This window comes from Tenrec ecaudatus, chromosome 1 (genome assembly GCF_050624435.1).
Source record: "Tenrec ecaudatus isolate mTenEca1 chromosome 1, mTenEca1.hap1, whole genome shotgun sequence".
NCBI lineage: Eukaryota > Metazoa > Chordata > Mammalia > Afrosoricida > Tenrecidae > Tenrec > Tenrec ecaudatus.
In genome coordinates, this window is record NC_134530.1 from 133,462,401 (window position 1) to 133,479,225 (window position 16,825).

At 42.5% G+C, this 16,825-nt stretch overlaps 1 protein-coding gene across 3 annotated transcripts in view; it reads left to right on the forward strand.

The window, feature by feature from the left end:
- Positions 1–9,212: 9,212 nt before the first annotated feature.
- Positions 9,213–16,825, forward strand: part of AGL (amylo-alpha-1,6-glucosidase and 4-alpha-glucanotransferase) — an 81,603-nt gene continuing 73,990 nt past the window's right edge. Inside the window, exons 1-2 of one of the 3 annotated variants that reach the window (XM_075558752.1) lie at positions 9,213–9,349; positions 9,875–10,024. In XM_075558752.1, the coding sequence (XP_075414867.1) occupies positions 9,943–10,024 (82 nt within the window). In that variant the 5' untranslated portion in view covers positions 9,213–9,349; positions 9,875–9,942. Of the gene's footprint in view, positions 9,350–9,534; positions 9,552–9,675; positions 9,801–9,874; positions 10,025–16,825 lie in introns of those variants that run through there. The other 2 variants (XM_075558769.1, XM_075558761.1) reach the window with 2 other exon arrangements.

The following is a 16,825-nucleotide window of genomic DNA, read 5'->3' on the forward strand; positions in this document are numbered from 1 at the left end:
TGGATGATGTCTTAACCTGGGTTATCTGAAGAGACAAACCCAGTGAAGATTTTAAATATGTATGGAGAGAGAGAGAGAAGATTCATATCAAGGTTATGGCTCACACAGTCATAGAACAGGAGGCAGGTCTCAAGTTCATGAATCATCATTCAGATTGGAATTTACCCCTGACTCATCAGGGTCTGACAAGCCAAGACTGGCAGGTCAGATAGCAGGCTTTGGGCTGCAAAAGCTAACGAAGCCACGCTCAGCAGTTAAGATGAGAGGCTGTGGACGATTTCCAGGATTACAGGAAATACAGTCGATCTCTGGTCAAATCCAAAAACCTGGTGGTTAGATGACCAGCAGATACAAGATCCAGATCCAACAAGATAGGCGCCAGCTTTTCCATAGTGTCCACTTCTATTGAGAGCAGACTACACTCCCAAAGAGACTTTCTTTCAATTTGATTGGCTGCACAAAGCAGATATCACCGTGGAGCTGATTGTATTACGCTAGAGCTCACCATGGGGGATTACTGTCTTCACTGACGAGCCACAGAGAATCCTGGCACAGCCGATTGGACACAAGCTCTTCCCTGTCACAGGCTGCAAACTACAATGTCGGTGGCTAAGTCCACCAGCCAGTCCCTGGGAGAAAGAACAGGTTTCCTGCTCCCGTAAAGATGTGCTGTCTTAGAAACCCTACGGAGCAATTCTAATTCACTTTATGGGCTCCCTATGAGTCAGGATCTACTCCATGACAGTGGGTTTCCGTATGACCAAACACCAAACACAATCCTAGAGAGAAATAGAGAAATGACAGGGTATGGAATTATTATACAACAGGTATTTCAAACAGGATTTAAAAGATTTTATCAGAGATAGTTTTAAAACCGATTGCGTTAGTCTGGGTTGACTAGAGAACCAAATTCATAGACACTCATATGTGTATAAGAAAGAGCGTTATATACAAGAGCAATTGAATGTTGAGAAAACATCCCAACCCCGTCCAGATCAAGTCCATAAGTCTGATATTAGCCCATATGTCGGATACCAATCTATAAATTCCTCTTCAGACTCATGCAAAGCATGTAATCACGCTGAATGAAGGAAGATCACAGGCCAATGGGTAGAAAGTCTTGTGGATCCAGTGGTGGTGGAAGCATCTTAGCGCAGGTGTGGGTCTCCACGCGGTTCCTCCAACTCCAGGGCTTGGGCTGCCATCAGCATAGCTCCATGTGGTTTCTCAACAGGAATGTCCTGCAGGGAGACAAGCAGAGAGAAGAGTGTATCTGGCCTCCAGTGCATCTGGCCTTTACTGCACTTCCAGTTGAGGACATCAAGCTGGGACCTGATTAACAGGCTAGACTCTACCCTTTCACAAGTTGAGAGGTTATGTAACTACCACACCAATTGAAAAACATTTCCCCCCATGGTTACTTAATGGGAAAGATCAGCAGTTTTTACGAGCAATTTTAAAATAAGTTTTTTTTCTTCTCTGATATGAATAATTTTATATGTCTTCCATCTAGCATTTTGAACTCAATAACCCATTCAAGGGAAAGGAAAGGCATGAGGCTTTCTGTTCCGCTAAAGATTTACAGCCTTGCAAACTCCAGAGAGCCATTCTACTCTGCCCTATAAGGCCACTGTTAGAATCAACACAATGGCAGTTGCTTTGGCTCTCCAGAGACAGAACACACAGTCCATGCCTCAAGGGCGCTAGGGATAAAAGGGAAGGCATAGCTTTCATCCAACATAACATAACATAACATAACATAACATAACATAACATAACATATCATGCACCAAAATTGGCACAGCGGACTCTAGGTACATAAAGTTTCCAGAGCACCTAAAGCAGGCCCAAGGGAGAGTTCTTGAAGATCCCCTGAGCTGGATCTATCTTTATATCTTAGAGTAGTGAAGAGACCCCTAGAAACAAGTAAACAAATTTATTGTTGACACAGCCATATGCAAAGTCAGCAGCATTTGAATTCAAATTATAAAGTCTTTATCAATTAGCAGGCTGTGGGGATGGCCCTGGTGTGCTCCTATTTAGGGTGGGCTGAGCAGAGTCACGGAGAACATGAGCAAAATCACTTTCATTCGCTCCCTTTGCTGACTGTAGATGAATCACTTAATCATGGGGTCTCATTTATCCTATCTTCAAAGAGGAAGGACAATGGTGTTGTTTGGGGAATTAAGCTAGTGCATATAGTGGGCTTAAAATAGTGCCTGGTGCCTCAGAAATACTCAGTCCATATCAGCTGTTATTAACTACTTTACAGGGCAGAGGGTCATTGTCAGGACAGTTCATTTTTGGCATCTCCTTGGAAGATAGAATACAACTCAGGAATCAGGGCAGAAACAAGGGTAAATGACTTGTAAACTGTCTACTGAGGGATGCTGTGCCCCAGTTCCTGTGTTCTTTGAAGGGAGAACTGGCAACACAAACTCTGTCTCTCTTTGCTCTTTAACTTGCTCCATTCATGGGGAGGCAGAGGAGTTTATCTGGTGGCAAATTTGGGAAGAAATAACCGAGTGAGCTAGGCCTAACTTTGTCCTTCTTCATTTGTGAGTGAACATGCCGCTGAGCATGATTTCCCCAGCTCTGCTCAGTTGGCCCAGTCCTGGAGTTTAGTTTTAGCAAGCTCACTTGGCTAACAGATCTAAAATTACAGTCTCCAACTGGACGTTTTTGCATGTATTTTCTTGTTGAGGTTTCTGTGTGCCAACTATTCAATCACCTCCCAACTTTCTGTCCGATCTTTAAAAGCACTCTCAGTCAGTGCAGTGAAGCACATTCAAATTTCATCTCCACCCCACCCCCAGCCCCCAGTGGGAGGCATCTTTCCTGAAGTCTTCCAAACTCTTGCTGCAAACTAGGTAACTTTGCCAATGACTACAATTATAAAACAAGACAAACACCGTGAGAATTGGGGCAAAGAGACTAAGCATTGCCTGACAATATCCATTCTCTTTTCTGTAGCTGCTCTCATTGCTGGCCCTGGCCCAGATACAAGTAACGTTTGTGTGTACCTTGTGACTAAGTGTTGGTTAACAAAGCACAAGCAGAAATGTGTAGTATTTCCAGGTAGATCCTAAATGGAAGGGTGTTCACCTTCCATCCCTCGCCTTCTTCCCACTGCCTGAATCTTGATTCTGTAGCTGGAGCTCTGGCAGTCTTACTGAACCAGAAGCCGGAATCCACACAGTCAGTCAGAGGGCGGAAGCAGTGCGCTTCCAGGGGCCTGAGTTCCTGCTGACTCAATAGAGTTGCCACACAGACTTTAACTGTTGACCTCTCTATTTGAGAAACGCCTGTCTTGTTAAAGCCATCCTTTGCTTTGTTTTTCTGTTATATGCAATGGAGTCATCCTAACATAGACCCATGCCCCGCCAATCCCCATGCCCACCCCGTTCCCCGGTTCTTGCTTTTCAACTAACCACAAACCTCCTAAAGGACATTTTGCTGCCCCCACCCCCACTGCATCGCAGAGGCATAAGAACAGTAAAGTTCTCTGCATGGCAAAATCATTTTGCTTTATATTTTAAAAGATCTACCCTAAGGGGAAAAAGCTTGCCATTAAGAAACTTTCTTGGTTTCTTATCATGATTTTTTTCCCCAACAATTTTTATTGGCACATAATTTATATATCATACAATTCAATACTTCATTGTTCAATCATATCAAGAAGTGTACATCCATTACCATATCAATTTTAGAGCATTCCCAGCACTGCTGTGAAATCGCCTTTAAAATGACTTGTGCAATCACAGTGCAATCTAGTGCTCCCTCCCCCCTTCAGCCTTCATCATTTACTCCTGAAACCCGTTCCCTCCCTATCACTCACCCGCATCTCCACATGCCCTGCAGCTCCTTGTATCAGTTATTATCACTATGCATCCATCCCTGCTGTGCTTCACAGCTGGGAAACCCACCAGAAAACAGTAACAGAGTGCACTAAGGTGTCTTACCATGATTTTTAAGCATTATAGACAGTTATATCAATGCCTAGGAAATATTGTTATGATTTCATCCATGCAGTTCCTAAGAATCTATTTTTAAAAATAGATATAAAATTACTTTTTCCTTTGTCTAGGTACATTTCACGGGAGCCCTGGCGGTATAGTGGTTACTATTGAGCTGTGATCTGCATGGTGGGCAGTTCGAAACCAGGGGCAGCTCCAGGGGAGAAAGACTGGGCTTTCTACGCCCAGTCAGTCACTATGAGTCAGCATTTTGAGTTTGGGTTTTAGTTTATGTACATTTTAATCAATTATCTAATAAATACATACACATACACAGAAGGACTAATGCTGTGAATCAACCCTTACACCACCTCTTCACAGAGTGAACGTCCTTCTGAATTTCTTTTCTTGGTCTTTGCCATGCCTGGAGCGTCTTTTTCTTCAGATATGACTGACTGCTATTCTTGTGCCCAGCAAGGACAACTGGACATGCCCTTCTTTTTAAAGCTATCATTTATTTAAGTCTCTTATCTGCTTTATGAGGGTTGTGTGTTAGGCTAGAGGTTCACACTTAGCAGCCTCCCTGGGGTAGAAAGACCGGGCTGTCTGATCCCATAACAATTCAGTCTGGGGAGCCCTGTACAGGATCACTATGAGCTAGAGTCAACTAGATGGCCGTGGATTGACTTTCTGCTTTACTCTCTGCACTAACACTGCAAGGAAGTTATTGTTCTTCACATTTTACGAATGACTCGAGAGAAATGCAAATGAACTCGAGGCTTGTTTATCTCCCGGACCCATTATCGTTATGCTGAGATTCCTAATTTTGGAAAATCTCTTTAGATTTTCAGGTCCTTCTTCTTTCCTGACTTCAACTCTATTTTCTTTCCTTTCTCTTCTTCCTAGCTGCATCTGGATTATGGAATCTGACATACAGTCAAGTGACTACTGTTTCATTTACTGTATTTCAAAATAGCGAAGAACAAACTGTTCAACTTGGAAGAGATTTCAGAAGCGCAATTCCAAGTTTTACAAAATAAGGTTACTAATAATGTCAATATGTGCCACTACAAAGTGAAATACACAGAAAGCATGGGAAAGCATAACAACCGAAAAAAGACTGCCCGGGTCTATTTCACAACTTAGAAGAGCACAGGATGAAGGCTGAACTCGAAGATCACCAATGACTCTTGTCTTTTCTGAAAAGACATATGCATGAACCGAAGCCTTGAGAAAGCCTCTCTGACCACAGGTTCCAATTTCTGTAGGCCCCCAAATGCATTAACATTAATATTTCAGGAGACGCTAAAGTTGTGATGATGTGGCTAAGGTAACTCGGTAAATGTTCCTCCAGGAGACGCTTCCACTGGTACCCGCAGCATGAGGTGACTGTGTATATATAGACCTCTGGCACGCACAGGACAGCACATGACATATGTTCACCGAAATGAAGTCTGCACATGGCACCAGTGTCGCCCAGACTCCAAATGCAGCAGCCTTCCAAGACCTTCACAAATAGAACACTGGTGAACTCTTTTCTTTGAAAAAGGACACTGTGTGGCTTGTAAAATTAATCTGAGAGGCACATCACACTACATCCTCCTGTTTGCATTACTTAACATTCCGCGTCCCTACACTCTTTCACAGAGGCATTTGGATTAACAAATTTCTTTTTAATTCAAGCATATGTTTTCACTGTGGATGACAGCCAAAGCTCTGAGAGCCTTCTTCTCTGCTGAAAGAATTCATTTGATTATCTCCCTTACTCCTTAAGTGCTGCTGAAATGTGGGCATGACTTGAGAGTTTTCCAGGAGGCAGGAGAGCAAGAAGGGCTGGTCCTGGAGCCCTGAATCAACATGATCAGCAGGAGGACAATGCTATCCGATGGGACTGAAAGTGGAAGGGATGACGAAGACAAATAGATATTGAATCTATGTTTCAAAATGTGTTCCCAACCCCACTCTGATAATTTTTACTTATACAAGCACTCGCTATATATCAGACACATCTCTAAGGCCCCATTTGATGAATATTTGGAACTTATTTTCACCCCATTGTCCTGGAGAAGTGAAAGCAGAGAGGGAGAGTAACTTCCGATGGTTCACAGCTGCCCAGTGCCCAGGGATTCAAACCCAGGCACCTCTCCACAATCACGAATCATGATTTTACATAGCATGTCCTCTAGAATAGTGCCTTTCTTTTAAAAGTAATTTTATCGGGAGAGCCTACAGATATTATAACAATTCATAATTCAGTTAGATCAAGCATAGTTGTCCAGTTGCTGCCACCATAATTTTCAAAATACTCTCTTCTTGAACTCTTTAATATCAGCCCCGCTCTATCCCCTCCCTCCCACGCCCTACCCCCAGGAACACTTGTTATATATTATTATTACTTTGCCATATTGTATAGCATCCAATGTATCCATTCACCGACAATTCTGTTATTTGTTCCCCTCATGTGAGGTTATCCAGTCATCATTGGTATCGATTTTCCCTTCACGGACACCTTTTCATCCACAATGAAAGCCCAAGTCCTTGGTACGGCCCACAAAACCTTACAAGTCTGGCCACATCTTCTAGCCTATTCTGCTACTCTAATCTTCTGCTACTATCTTCACTCAGCTTCATTTGCCTCCCTCCTTAACTTCACCATATTTGCTAACATTTCTTGCTTGGCCTTGCTTTGGCTGGATCTCTTGACTAGATCGCTTGTTATTTACTATTATTTGTTTATGATAGAAAGGAAACTAGTTGAACCATGATATTTATCCCGTTTAATTTGTTTACCACTAACTTGTTTATTGGAGAAAGGAAACTGGTCAGATCATGATGATGCCAAAAATGACGCCAATCAACAATATAAAAGTAGCCCCCAAAGGCCACAGAGTGCAGACCTCCTGCAATGCAGATACCTGCGTGGAGAGAGGCCTGGCTTGGGGTGAGTACACCTAGGATGTAGCCTTAGTGTGTGCAGTGGATATTGATTATAACTAAGTTGATAGAACCTTATGTTTGATCTTTGAAGTACATTCATGGAAATAAGTTTAGATTGTTGAATATCTTGATTGAAATGAAACTTGTCTGGATTGCTCCCTGTTCGAGTAGAGTGTTAAGCGTTATTAAATGTCTGAGTGAGTATTGCCTTGAGTGCTTGCGACATCTCTGCAGGGGAATCCTCTTCCCAGGATATCGTCTTTCTGTTCCTCGGTTTGGGTTCAAAGGTTAAGTTACCAGTGAGTCCTTTCCTGACCCTTGTATCAAAATATTGCAAACCTCTTGTCTTGACTCTTTCACATCTCTCTGGTTTATTTTGTACAACCTTTTATTAACCTATCTAGTGACTTATTTTTTTCTGTCTCCCAGCATTGAAAGCGAGTTACAGAAGGCGACACGTGTGTGCTGTCGCTGCCGCATTCCCATCTCCAAGCAGCACGTACTCAATCAACAATGGTTGAGTTAAAAAACGAGCTGGTAGTTCCCCTAACTCAGTTTTGGGCCATTTGCAACTAGCCATTCTCAGACATCTATTAAAACAAAATGAACAAGTAAACATTCCAGTAACTTTGGGGGGGGGTTGTTGTTTGTTGTAGATTTTATTTTGTTTTGAGTAGAACTGCCTCTTCGGGTTTCTAAGACTATATTTTAATTTTACAAGAGTTTTGTCGATATGTAATTCGCATAGCATACAATTCAACAGTTTAATAATATTGAGTTGTACATTCATCACCCCAATTAGTATATTTTTTCTTGTACTCATTATTAGCTCCCCATCCCCTCTATCCAATGTCTCCATTGCTTTTTTGTTTTTAACTTATGATCCGTCTTTTTTCCTTCATGTTGAGTAATGTCCCAACACACAAACAACACTGCCTCATCCTACCCCATCCCCATGATCATTTATGGATCAGATCATTGGGCTCTTTAGGGTTTTTACTGGTGAGAAGGAGCTTACCAAGCCTTTCTTCCTAGTCTTTTACTTAAAGGCTGGAAGCTCTGCTGAATGCAACTTAGCATCATAGCAACTTGCAAGCCTCCACTGACACAGGTAAGCAGTGACATATGAAGTGCAATATTGAAATCTAACCCAGATTCGAACTGAATGTCCCACGCGGATGGTGAGAATTCAACATTGAACCATCCACCAGAATAAACCCATCAACACGGACACAATTCTGACTTGTTTTACTTCAGTAACTCCATGGTACAGAATAGAACTGCCCCCAAAGAGCTCAAGGCTGTAAATCGTTACTGAAGCTGACTGCTACATCTTTTTCTCTCATGAGCTGTTTGTGGGCTCAACTGTAGACTTGTCATTAAAGTAGAAGCCAGGTGCTTCTACCAACTGTCAAGGGCGCCTTCCTGAACCACCAATGCCTCGTGGGTCGTTCCTGTAGTAATTCCCCAACAAAGGAAATCAGATTCTTCACACTTTGTCCAAACTCATCACAATCAAGTGAGATCAAAAAGTCCAGGAGGGGTGGTGTCTCCTGCACTTTTGGCCCAAAGAGCTTCAACAGAGATCCTTAATCTCGGAGGATCTTCAGGTCTATCCAGTGTGCATTAGGAACACCTGGCCTCGGAGATACTACAGGTATTTACTCTCTCGACTGTTCACCCTACCCGCGTCTGCATTCCGGAAGATTCTGAGTCAGAACTTGAGGGGTTGGGTGCTGATGGGCGGCAAAGGCTGACAAAGACTGTGGCTCGGCCTTTATTTTACAAAGAGGCAATTCTAAGGTTCTGAGAACAGGTGCTGGCCAAGTCACACAGCGAACCAAACACAAAAGGACACATATTTGGTGGAGAAGGAACCAGAGGCTGGTTCCCGCAACACCCCCTGCTCCCTGCCATTGGGAGGCCGGCGCAGGGCCCGGCGCGTTTGGCTTTGTGCACGAGCTCGCGACGGGCCGGAGGCGAATCCCTGTCCCCTACCGATAACAACCCCACAGGTGCGGCCTAGCTCGCAGCCCCTCCAGGGTGACGTCCCGTAGGGAGTGCGGAGGCGCCACGCGCTCCTCGTGGGGAACCACGGCGGCGGACGCGGGTATTGGCCCCGGCGCGGGCGCAGACCCCACAGCCCCGGGCGCGAGACGCAGGAGACCGCGGCGGCCTCGCTCTCGCGAGACCCGCGACCGAGCGGGCGGGCCGGCCGCCCCCCGGAAGTGGGCGACGGGAGGTGTCGGCTCCCACCCCGGGCGTGGCCGCGCGCGACCCCGCCCCTCCCCCGGCGCCTCGGCCCCGCCCCCCCGCCCCTTGCCCTTCACCGCGGCCGCTGTGCGCGGGGCTGGGCTGCGGTCGGCCGCGGTGCAGCCTTCCCTCCCCGCCCCTCTGCCTGCGTCGGGTCGCGGGCCCCGCAGTGTCCCCGAGGCCTCACGTTGAACCTGCTCCTTGTAAGTGCTGGGAATGCCGCTGGCCTTGCTTTCTATCTATAGCTCGCTGTGCATCCTGCGTCGGGGCGGCTGTTCCAGGGGCAACAACTGCTTCCCTCTGGTCCCCGCTCCCGATTGGTGGCTTCCCACCCGAATTTGGGTATGGGGCCATCTCCCACCTGTCATCGCGGGGCACGCTGATCTCCTGTCAGCGGCCGTGCCAGTGAGTCCTCAGAGCCCTTGGGGTTGGGTTGGGAATTTTCCACCCCCGACTCCAGGAGTTTCCTAACCGAATTGCTTTCGCTGGAAGTAGCGAGCGCTGTGGTGGTTTGGGTCGTCGTTTGTCATTCAGTATTTCTGCTTCCGTCTTAGGGACTGTGCTCGCGGAGAGAAGCCGATTGTGAATTTTGCCATCGATTGTAAGATTCACTCTTTCCTTTGCTATTACAGGGTTAAAAGGCACCCAGAACATGTAAGTGGGGCTGTCGGCTCTGCAGAGTTTAACGCAAGTTATTTTCTGTGTCTTAATTCCTTTTTGTTTCCTAGGGAGAACGCATCCGATTTCGGAGTTCTTTCCCTTCTTCTGAAAGATTTTGACTCCTTTCGCTGCCAAAATGGGAAACAGTAAAGAGATTCGGATTTTACTTCTAAACGAAATGGAAAAGCTAGAAAAGACACTCTTCAGGCTGGAACAAGGTCAGTGGCGGATTGATTAATGGGCTTGTTTGTGCTTTTCACCTTTTCAATTCATTGACTGTTGTTATTACAGCTTTTAAAACTCTCAAGATGTTTGAAATGTAACTTACAAAAACTTTTCTAAAACTTGGTTTCTTCAAAGACTGTGCAGTATTCTAAACACCTTATGAGTGAAAGTTGATTTTTGTTCAAAATATTTTATATCGGCATTTTAGAGGAAGAATAAAAGAAGTTTCTTTAAATGCTTAAGACAGAGAAGGTGTATATGTAACCAGGAAATTGACATTATTTCCAATGAAAAACCTTAGTGGCAATGAGTTGATGCTGACTCCCAGCCAACCCTATAGAGAGGGTAAAACTGCACCAGTGTGCTTCCAAGACTCTTTATGGAGTAGAAAGCCCCGTCTTTTTCCCACGGAGTGGCTGGTGTTTTCGAACTGCTAACCTTGCGTTAGCAGCCCCACTCGTTACCACTATGCCAGTAGCACTTCTTATTACTTATTACCCACACTCGATCAGTTACATCATATGTAATTTTGGTTTGGCTATAGCTGTCATCTTGTCATTGGAGCCCTCGTGGCCTAGGTTGCCCGTTGGTTCAGATCCACCAGTCACGCTGCAGCAGAAAGATGAGGCTTTCTACTCCGATAAACACATCTGGGAAACCCACAAGGGCAGTTCTCCTCTGTCCTGGAGGGCCATTATGAGTGTGAATCGACTCGATGGCTGTGAGACAGTGCGGAGTCTCACCACTTGGTAGCTTATACTTTTACTCTACTGAACGCTTAGTAAAGTTGGTAACAGAAAAAGTACAGTATAGCGAACTATTTTTATACTCAGTCCAAGCTCTCACACATGAAGACGTTAGAAGCTGAAATACTATTATTTTTTCCAAATAAAAAGTGAAATAATCAACCAGGTTCTGTTGAGATATATTTGAATTGTCATTTTAAAAATTAAAATACATTTCTTTTTTTAAATACATTTCTGTAAGAATAATTATACAAGTGCCTATCTTTTTAGACTGTCATTATTTTTCCAGTGTGAAAAATCATTTCACTTATGTTAATAGAGCTTGCAGTAGAGAAGTTTGATGTATGAAAAATTAAAAATGAAATCCTTTTACTAAATGGGCATTGATAATCCTAAATATTTTAAGGGTTTTTTTTTGTTATTTGATCCTAATACTCATGCATCAAGGGTTAAATTTGGGGAGGGAGAAAGCATAAGTCAGTTATCAAATGAGTTACCGTCTCCAAGACAAGTTCCCATGTTCTTCAAACTTGTGTTAGCCTTAAAGTCACGAAATACTTTAACCATTTTTTATTTTCCTGACTGCACTTTTCTATTTGTAAAATTCCCTTGCAGTCACCTTGTAGTCTCTTGCTAGGCTCTCTTCCTTCTACATTTTAATTATTGTGATTAATTGTGGGAATCCCTTAGGAATATTTTCCCTCCGATTTCTTGTCCTCAAATATACAAAGTAGACAGCCTCCTGGCCTCAGCTGTTGGACCATGGCAATCCCTCCCTTTGACACAAGGGCCTGCCTGGGCTTTTCTACTGGGAGGCCCATGAGGATAAGGGCCAAGGGAAGGGAATGAACATTCTGAAGAATTTGGCTCCTGTTCTGCTTCTGCTGCTAACAAACTGTTTGTCTTTGGGAAGTCACATTAATTCTGATCATTTGTTTCCTTCTTGTCAAATGTGGCTAGTCTTTTTTGTTCGTCTACCATCCTTCTTGTTGAGGATCAAAATTTAGAATATGGTTATAGAGTGAGTGATGAAAGGTCGTGCCGTGCTTCAATGCTTGGCTGCTAACCAGAAGGGCAGTGGGGTGAACCAGCTCTTCTGCAGGAGAAAGAGGTGGCAGGCTGCTTCTGTAAAAATGTACCGCCTTAGAAACCCTAGGGGACAGTTCTACTCTGTCTAGTAGGTTCACTGTGAATCAGAATGGACTCAAGAGCAATGGGTTTGGTTTCTTCCAGGGTTGTAGTGATAAAGCTCTAAATAGACCACTCTGCTTAATCTAACCTAGATTCTGGGCTTTATTCCCGTGTTATTTAGTACAGTTTTCTGTAAAACATATACACTCGGATGTGCTTAAATCTAACACATCGAAAACCAAACTCAGTAATTTTCCTTCTCTCTTCTTTAATCCCAACTGTCATTTATATCTAGGGTTCTTTGTTTATTTTAGTGATTTAACCATTTTCCTAGATTCCAAGGCTAAACCCACAGCCATTGAGATAATTCTGACTCGTAGTGACCCTGTAGAGGGTTAGTAAGCCGTACATCTTCACAGGGGCAGGTAGCTCATCCTTCCACCTCAGAGTGGCCGGTGGGTTTCTACACAGACCTTGCAGTTAGCAGTTCAATGCTTATCTAACAGTGTCTCCAAGATTCAAAACCTTATTTTCCCTTGATTTTAATTTCAATCTCTCTTTAAATCTCTCTTTCCAAATATCTCTACTTGCTTATCTGTCTTTTCCATAGCATCTTCTGTACTCATGTCACATTGGTTTTCTTATGCAATCTCTGCTGGTATCTATAAAGCCAGATTTAAATACATCTGTATATCTTTCTTACTTCCTGGACATCTTATAGTGGCACTTTTCTTTATATAGGCAAGATTGTGTCTCACTGTTCCCCGTCGCTAGTGCCCTACATTCATATAGCCTCTCATTCATTCCCTCCACATTGACTTTTCTCACACCCACCCTGACACCCTGCTCCTGCCAGATTTGTGCCTAATCCTATATATTCCATATAGCCACTCAATCCCTGTTTCTGTTATGCAGTATGTTGCCTTCTGAGCAGGTTTCAATTCAAGTTCTCCTTCTTTCTTAAAATCTTTCCATAATTGTTCACAGCTACCTCCTTTAATGACTTTGTCAGACAATGCAACAAGGTCTTTTACTTTTAGATTATTGTACTTTTACAGTGTCAGACTAGAGTAAGAGTTTTGACATTAGGAGCACTCTTACAAACTGCAGTGTACAACAGTTGATATGTACTTGCTGATTGATAAAACGTCAATTAAAAGTAACAACATTGTAAAAACTAGCTGAGCTATTTGAAGAGGGACCTATGAAGGGTTTGAAAAAGAAGATGGTTGTGGTTGAGTCTGTGACACTAGTTAAAACCAGTAGAGTCACCCAAATGACATCACTAGAGTCTGTCAAACTTTTTGGTGCAATAATGATGTGGCCATATCATTATTAGAAGATCATTTGTGATGGAAAGGACAAAATTGAGATTTTGGAGACAGAAATTACAGAGAAGGCTTATTTAAAAGGTCAATTTCAAGATATGGGCTTAAATACATCAGAATTGAAAGAAAGAGGACCGAGTTTGAGACATTTCAGAATTCAAAGGGCTTGGGAAGAACAGCTCTGTGTTTGTTAGTTCTTTCACACTTAGTTGATTACCAAACCCTTCTTCGTTTTTTGTTTCTTTTCACGAAAGAAGTCATCCTCCTTCTCAAGACTGGCATCTCCGTGGTGTGGCTTTAGTTGTCTTGGGGGTCACTTTTGAGTTGTGACAGCCCTGTGTGTGCAGAGGGCTACAAGCTCCATAGGACTGGGAGCAGATTGCCTTCCAAGGCACCTCTGAGCACGTTCAGACTTCCAACGTTTTGGCTACTCATCAAGCGCTCAACCCTGTGTGCCACCTAGAGATGCCAGTCTCTCTATAGAGCCCTCTAGTTTAATGTACACACAAATGAAACAATTCTTTTCTAAGCCCATAATGAACAAAATCCGTATTTTTCCAAGCCTGAAGTTATTTCTTACATCTTGTATGCTAGTTGGGTCAAATTGATCTGTTCCGCTATTTTTTTTAAAGAAATGTTTATATGTACAAAAGGTCCGTACTTGGACGGTAGGGTGAAGGAGAAAAGCCAAACTAAACTCATCGCCATCGAGTTGATGCCGACTCACAGTGACTCTGTGGGACAAGTTAGAACTGCCCCTGTGAGTTTTCAAGACCGTAACTGTTGACAGGAGTAGAAAGCCTCATCTTTCTCCCTCGGAGCTGCTGGTGGCTTCAAACCGCTAACCTTATGGTTTGCAGCCCACTATGCCACTAGGGCTCCTGAGTAAAAGAAAAGGAGAGAGAAAATTTTAGTTTACAAAAACAGTTTCATCACAACCTGCTAGTTAACTACAAGAAGGATAAAGCTACTTTGAGAAAAGTATTCCTAAGATTAGGGTGAGGACTAAGATAGGCACACCACTGACTGTTGGGTATGACCCATGCTAATTTTAGCAAACAGGAACTAAAGGAAGCTGACATACTCTTAAGTATTCTAATGTTTGATTTACTGTATATAAAAATTATAGCTCCAGCCCTCTGGATCAGATGTCTTCAGAGTGACCATACTCCTGAGAATGTGCACTGAACTGCGTAGTAGGCATAGGAGAAAATGCAGACTCTTTTCTGTGTGTGTCAGGTAAACGTTGGTCAGTGGTTCAAACCCACTAACCACTGCTCAGTGGAAAGATGAGGGTGTCTGCTCCTGTGAAGATATGTAACCTTGGAAACCCTGCATAGAGGAGGGTTACGAGTGAAATTGGCTCAATGGCAATGGGTTTGGGGTTGTTGTTTTTTTTAAATCATTTTGTTGGGGGCTCGTACAACTCTTATCACAATCCATGCATCCATCCATTGTGTCAAGCACATTTGTACATTCGTTGCCCTCATCATTCTCAAAACATTTGCTTTCTCCTTGAGCCCTTGGTATCGACCGAATAGGAAAGGATAGCATTGCCCGTATGAGAGTGTGACGCTGTGCTCAGTAGAAAGCCCTGTCTGTCTTCCTCTGAGTGGCTGATAGTTTCAAACTGCTGACCTGTGGTTAGCAGCCTAACCCTAGCCCTAGCCCTAACATGTAGCTTACATGCCACCAGGGCTCTTGTCAAGACCTGTATAATGGTAACAGTTTTAACGGGGATTTGGAGAGAGGCTTCCATCATGACGAAATTTTTACTTGTATAAGTATCTTCCAACCTTCAGAAGTTAGTGGCAAAATTTTATATTCTGCTTAAAAACCTTCCAAGTAAAGAATTTTGTTGCTTTACATATCATTTGTTATTATGTAATTATGGAACATCTTCTGATTAATTTGTAACAGTTCATGAAAATCAAGGAAAGTATAATTTTACTAGTCATATCTCAAGAATATCTTTACACCTCTTGGGAATGCTTGATTTTTTTCTCTTGAAGGGATACTGTTTAATATTATCCAGATACTGTTTTAGAAAGTAGAAATGAGTTTTAACCTTTGTGCTATAATTTCTTGTGTAATTACAAAAACAATATTTGTACAGCTTAACTGAGGAAAGGTTATTTAAATATGATCAGGCAGTTACTCTCTACTGCTTATGCCTATTCCAAATGACAGCATTTCTCTTGATGATAAATTTAATAATTTTTGTAATGTGCTATTTATGATTTTCATAGTGACCAAATATTTTACCTGTGTTTTAATTTTCAGTTATTTTTCAGGGCATCCCTGATTTTGAGCTACAGTATAAAGTCATATGTCCCCAATTATGAAATTACAGCTATATATGAAAATCTTTTCATATACTTTCTGTTTTTACATGAAACAGAGATGGATCTTTTTCCTACTGGTAGTTTTACGGTGTATATATTTTACCTTGCTGCTTGCTACTCCTATTTCAGTGACACTGTTATTCCAGAAAGGATTTCAAAAGGTAAAACTATATAGATTACTATTGTAAAACGGACTAGATTACAGAAATTTAAAAAATATTTTGATAACGTGATTTATAATGGCTTTATGGTAGTATCCTTACAATTATATAGGTAGCACATTTAAACAAATCATTCTTAATCGTTATTTAGGTTCATGTCTGTTTATTTTTCTATGATACATAAGGCTGATTATTTTTCTCAGAAAAGATACCATTAGAGTTAACTAGATTTAAAACCAGACTAATACCAAATTGTCTTACAGAAACAAATTATTAATGTAGCTACTTGAAAAATCAATCATTACCTTTACTATGCTATGAGAGGTAAAATTGACTTTATATCTCTTTTAATAACCCTTCCTTACCTGCTAAGCTATTCTGCCATCTTTTTAGGATTGACCTTTCTTTATCCCTGTTAGGTTTCTTTGCTCTGAAATGAATATAGCTACTCCAACTTTCTTTTCATTAACTTTCACCATCTCTTTACTTTGTTCCCCCAAATTGTATTTATTTTATTGTAGTTGAGAATATACACAGCAAAGCAAATATAAACTCACCAGATGCTACATGTAAAATTTAGTGGCACTGGGTCCATTCTTCAGTTTTGCAGCCGTCCTTGTCCTCCTCTTCTGCGTTGTACCTAATTACTAAACAGTCACTACCCCAAAGTCCGCGTCTCATCTTTCGAGTTACTGTTGTCACTTTGATCCCATAGAGATAGTTCTTCAAAGAACATGATGCTCAAGCCAAACCTTTTTTACTAGTTAACACTAAACTATTACTTGCTCTGAAGATGACTTCAGGAGATAATTTGGTTGACAGTTTAAAGATGATCTAAGGGCGATAGTGATAGGGATTTGTCCATCCTCCATGGTGCTAGAATGTCTAGAGCAGGGGTTCTCAATTGTGACCTAGAGCAGGGGTTCTCAATCGTGACCTTTCAGGGTCAAACAACCCTCTCACAGGGGTCGCCCGGTTCATGACAGTAGCCAAATTTCAGTTATGAAGTAGCAACGGAAATAATTTTATGGCAGGGGTCACCACAACATGAGGAGCTGTCTTATTAAAGGGTCATGGCATTAG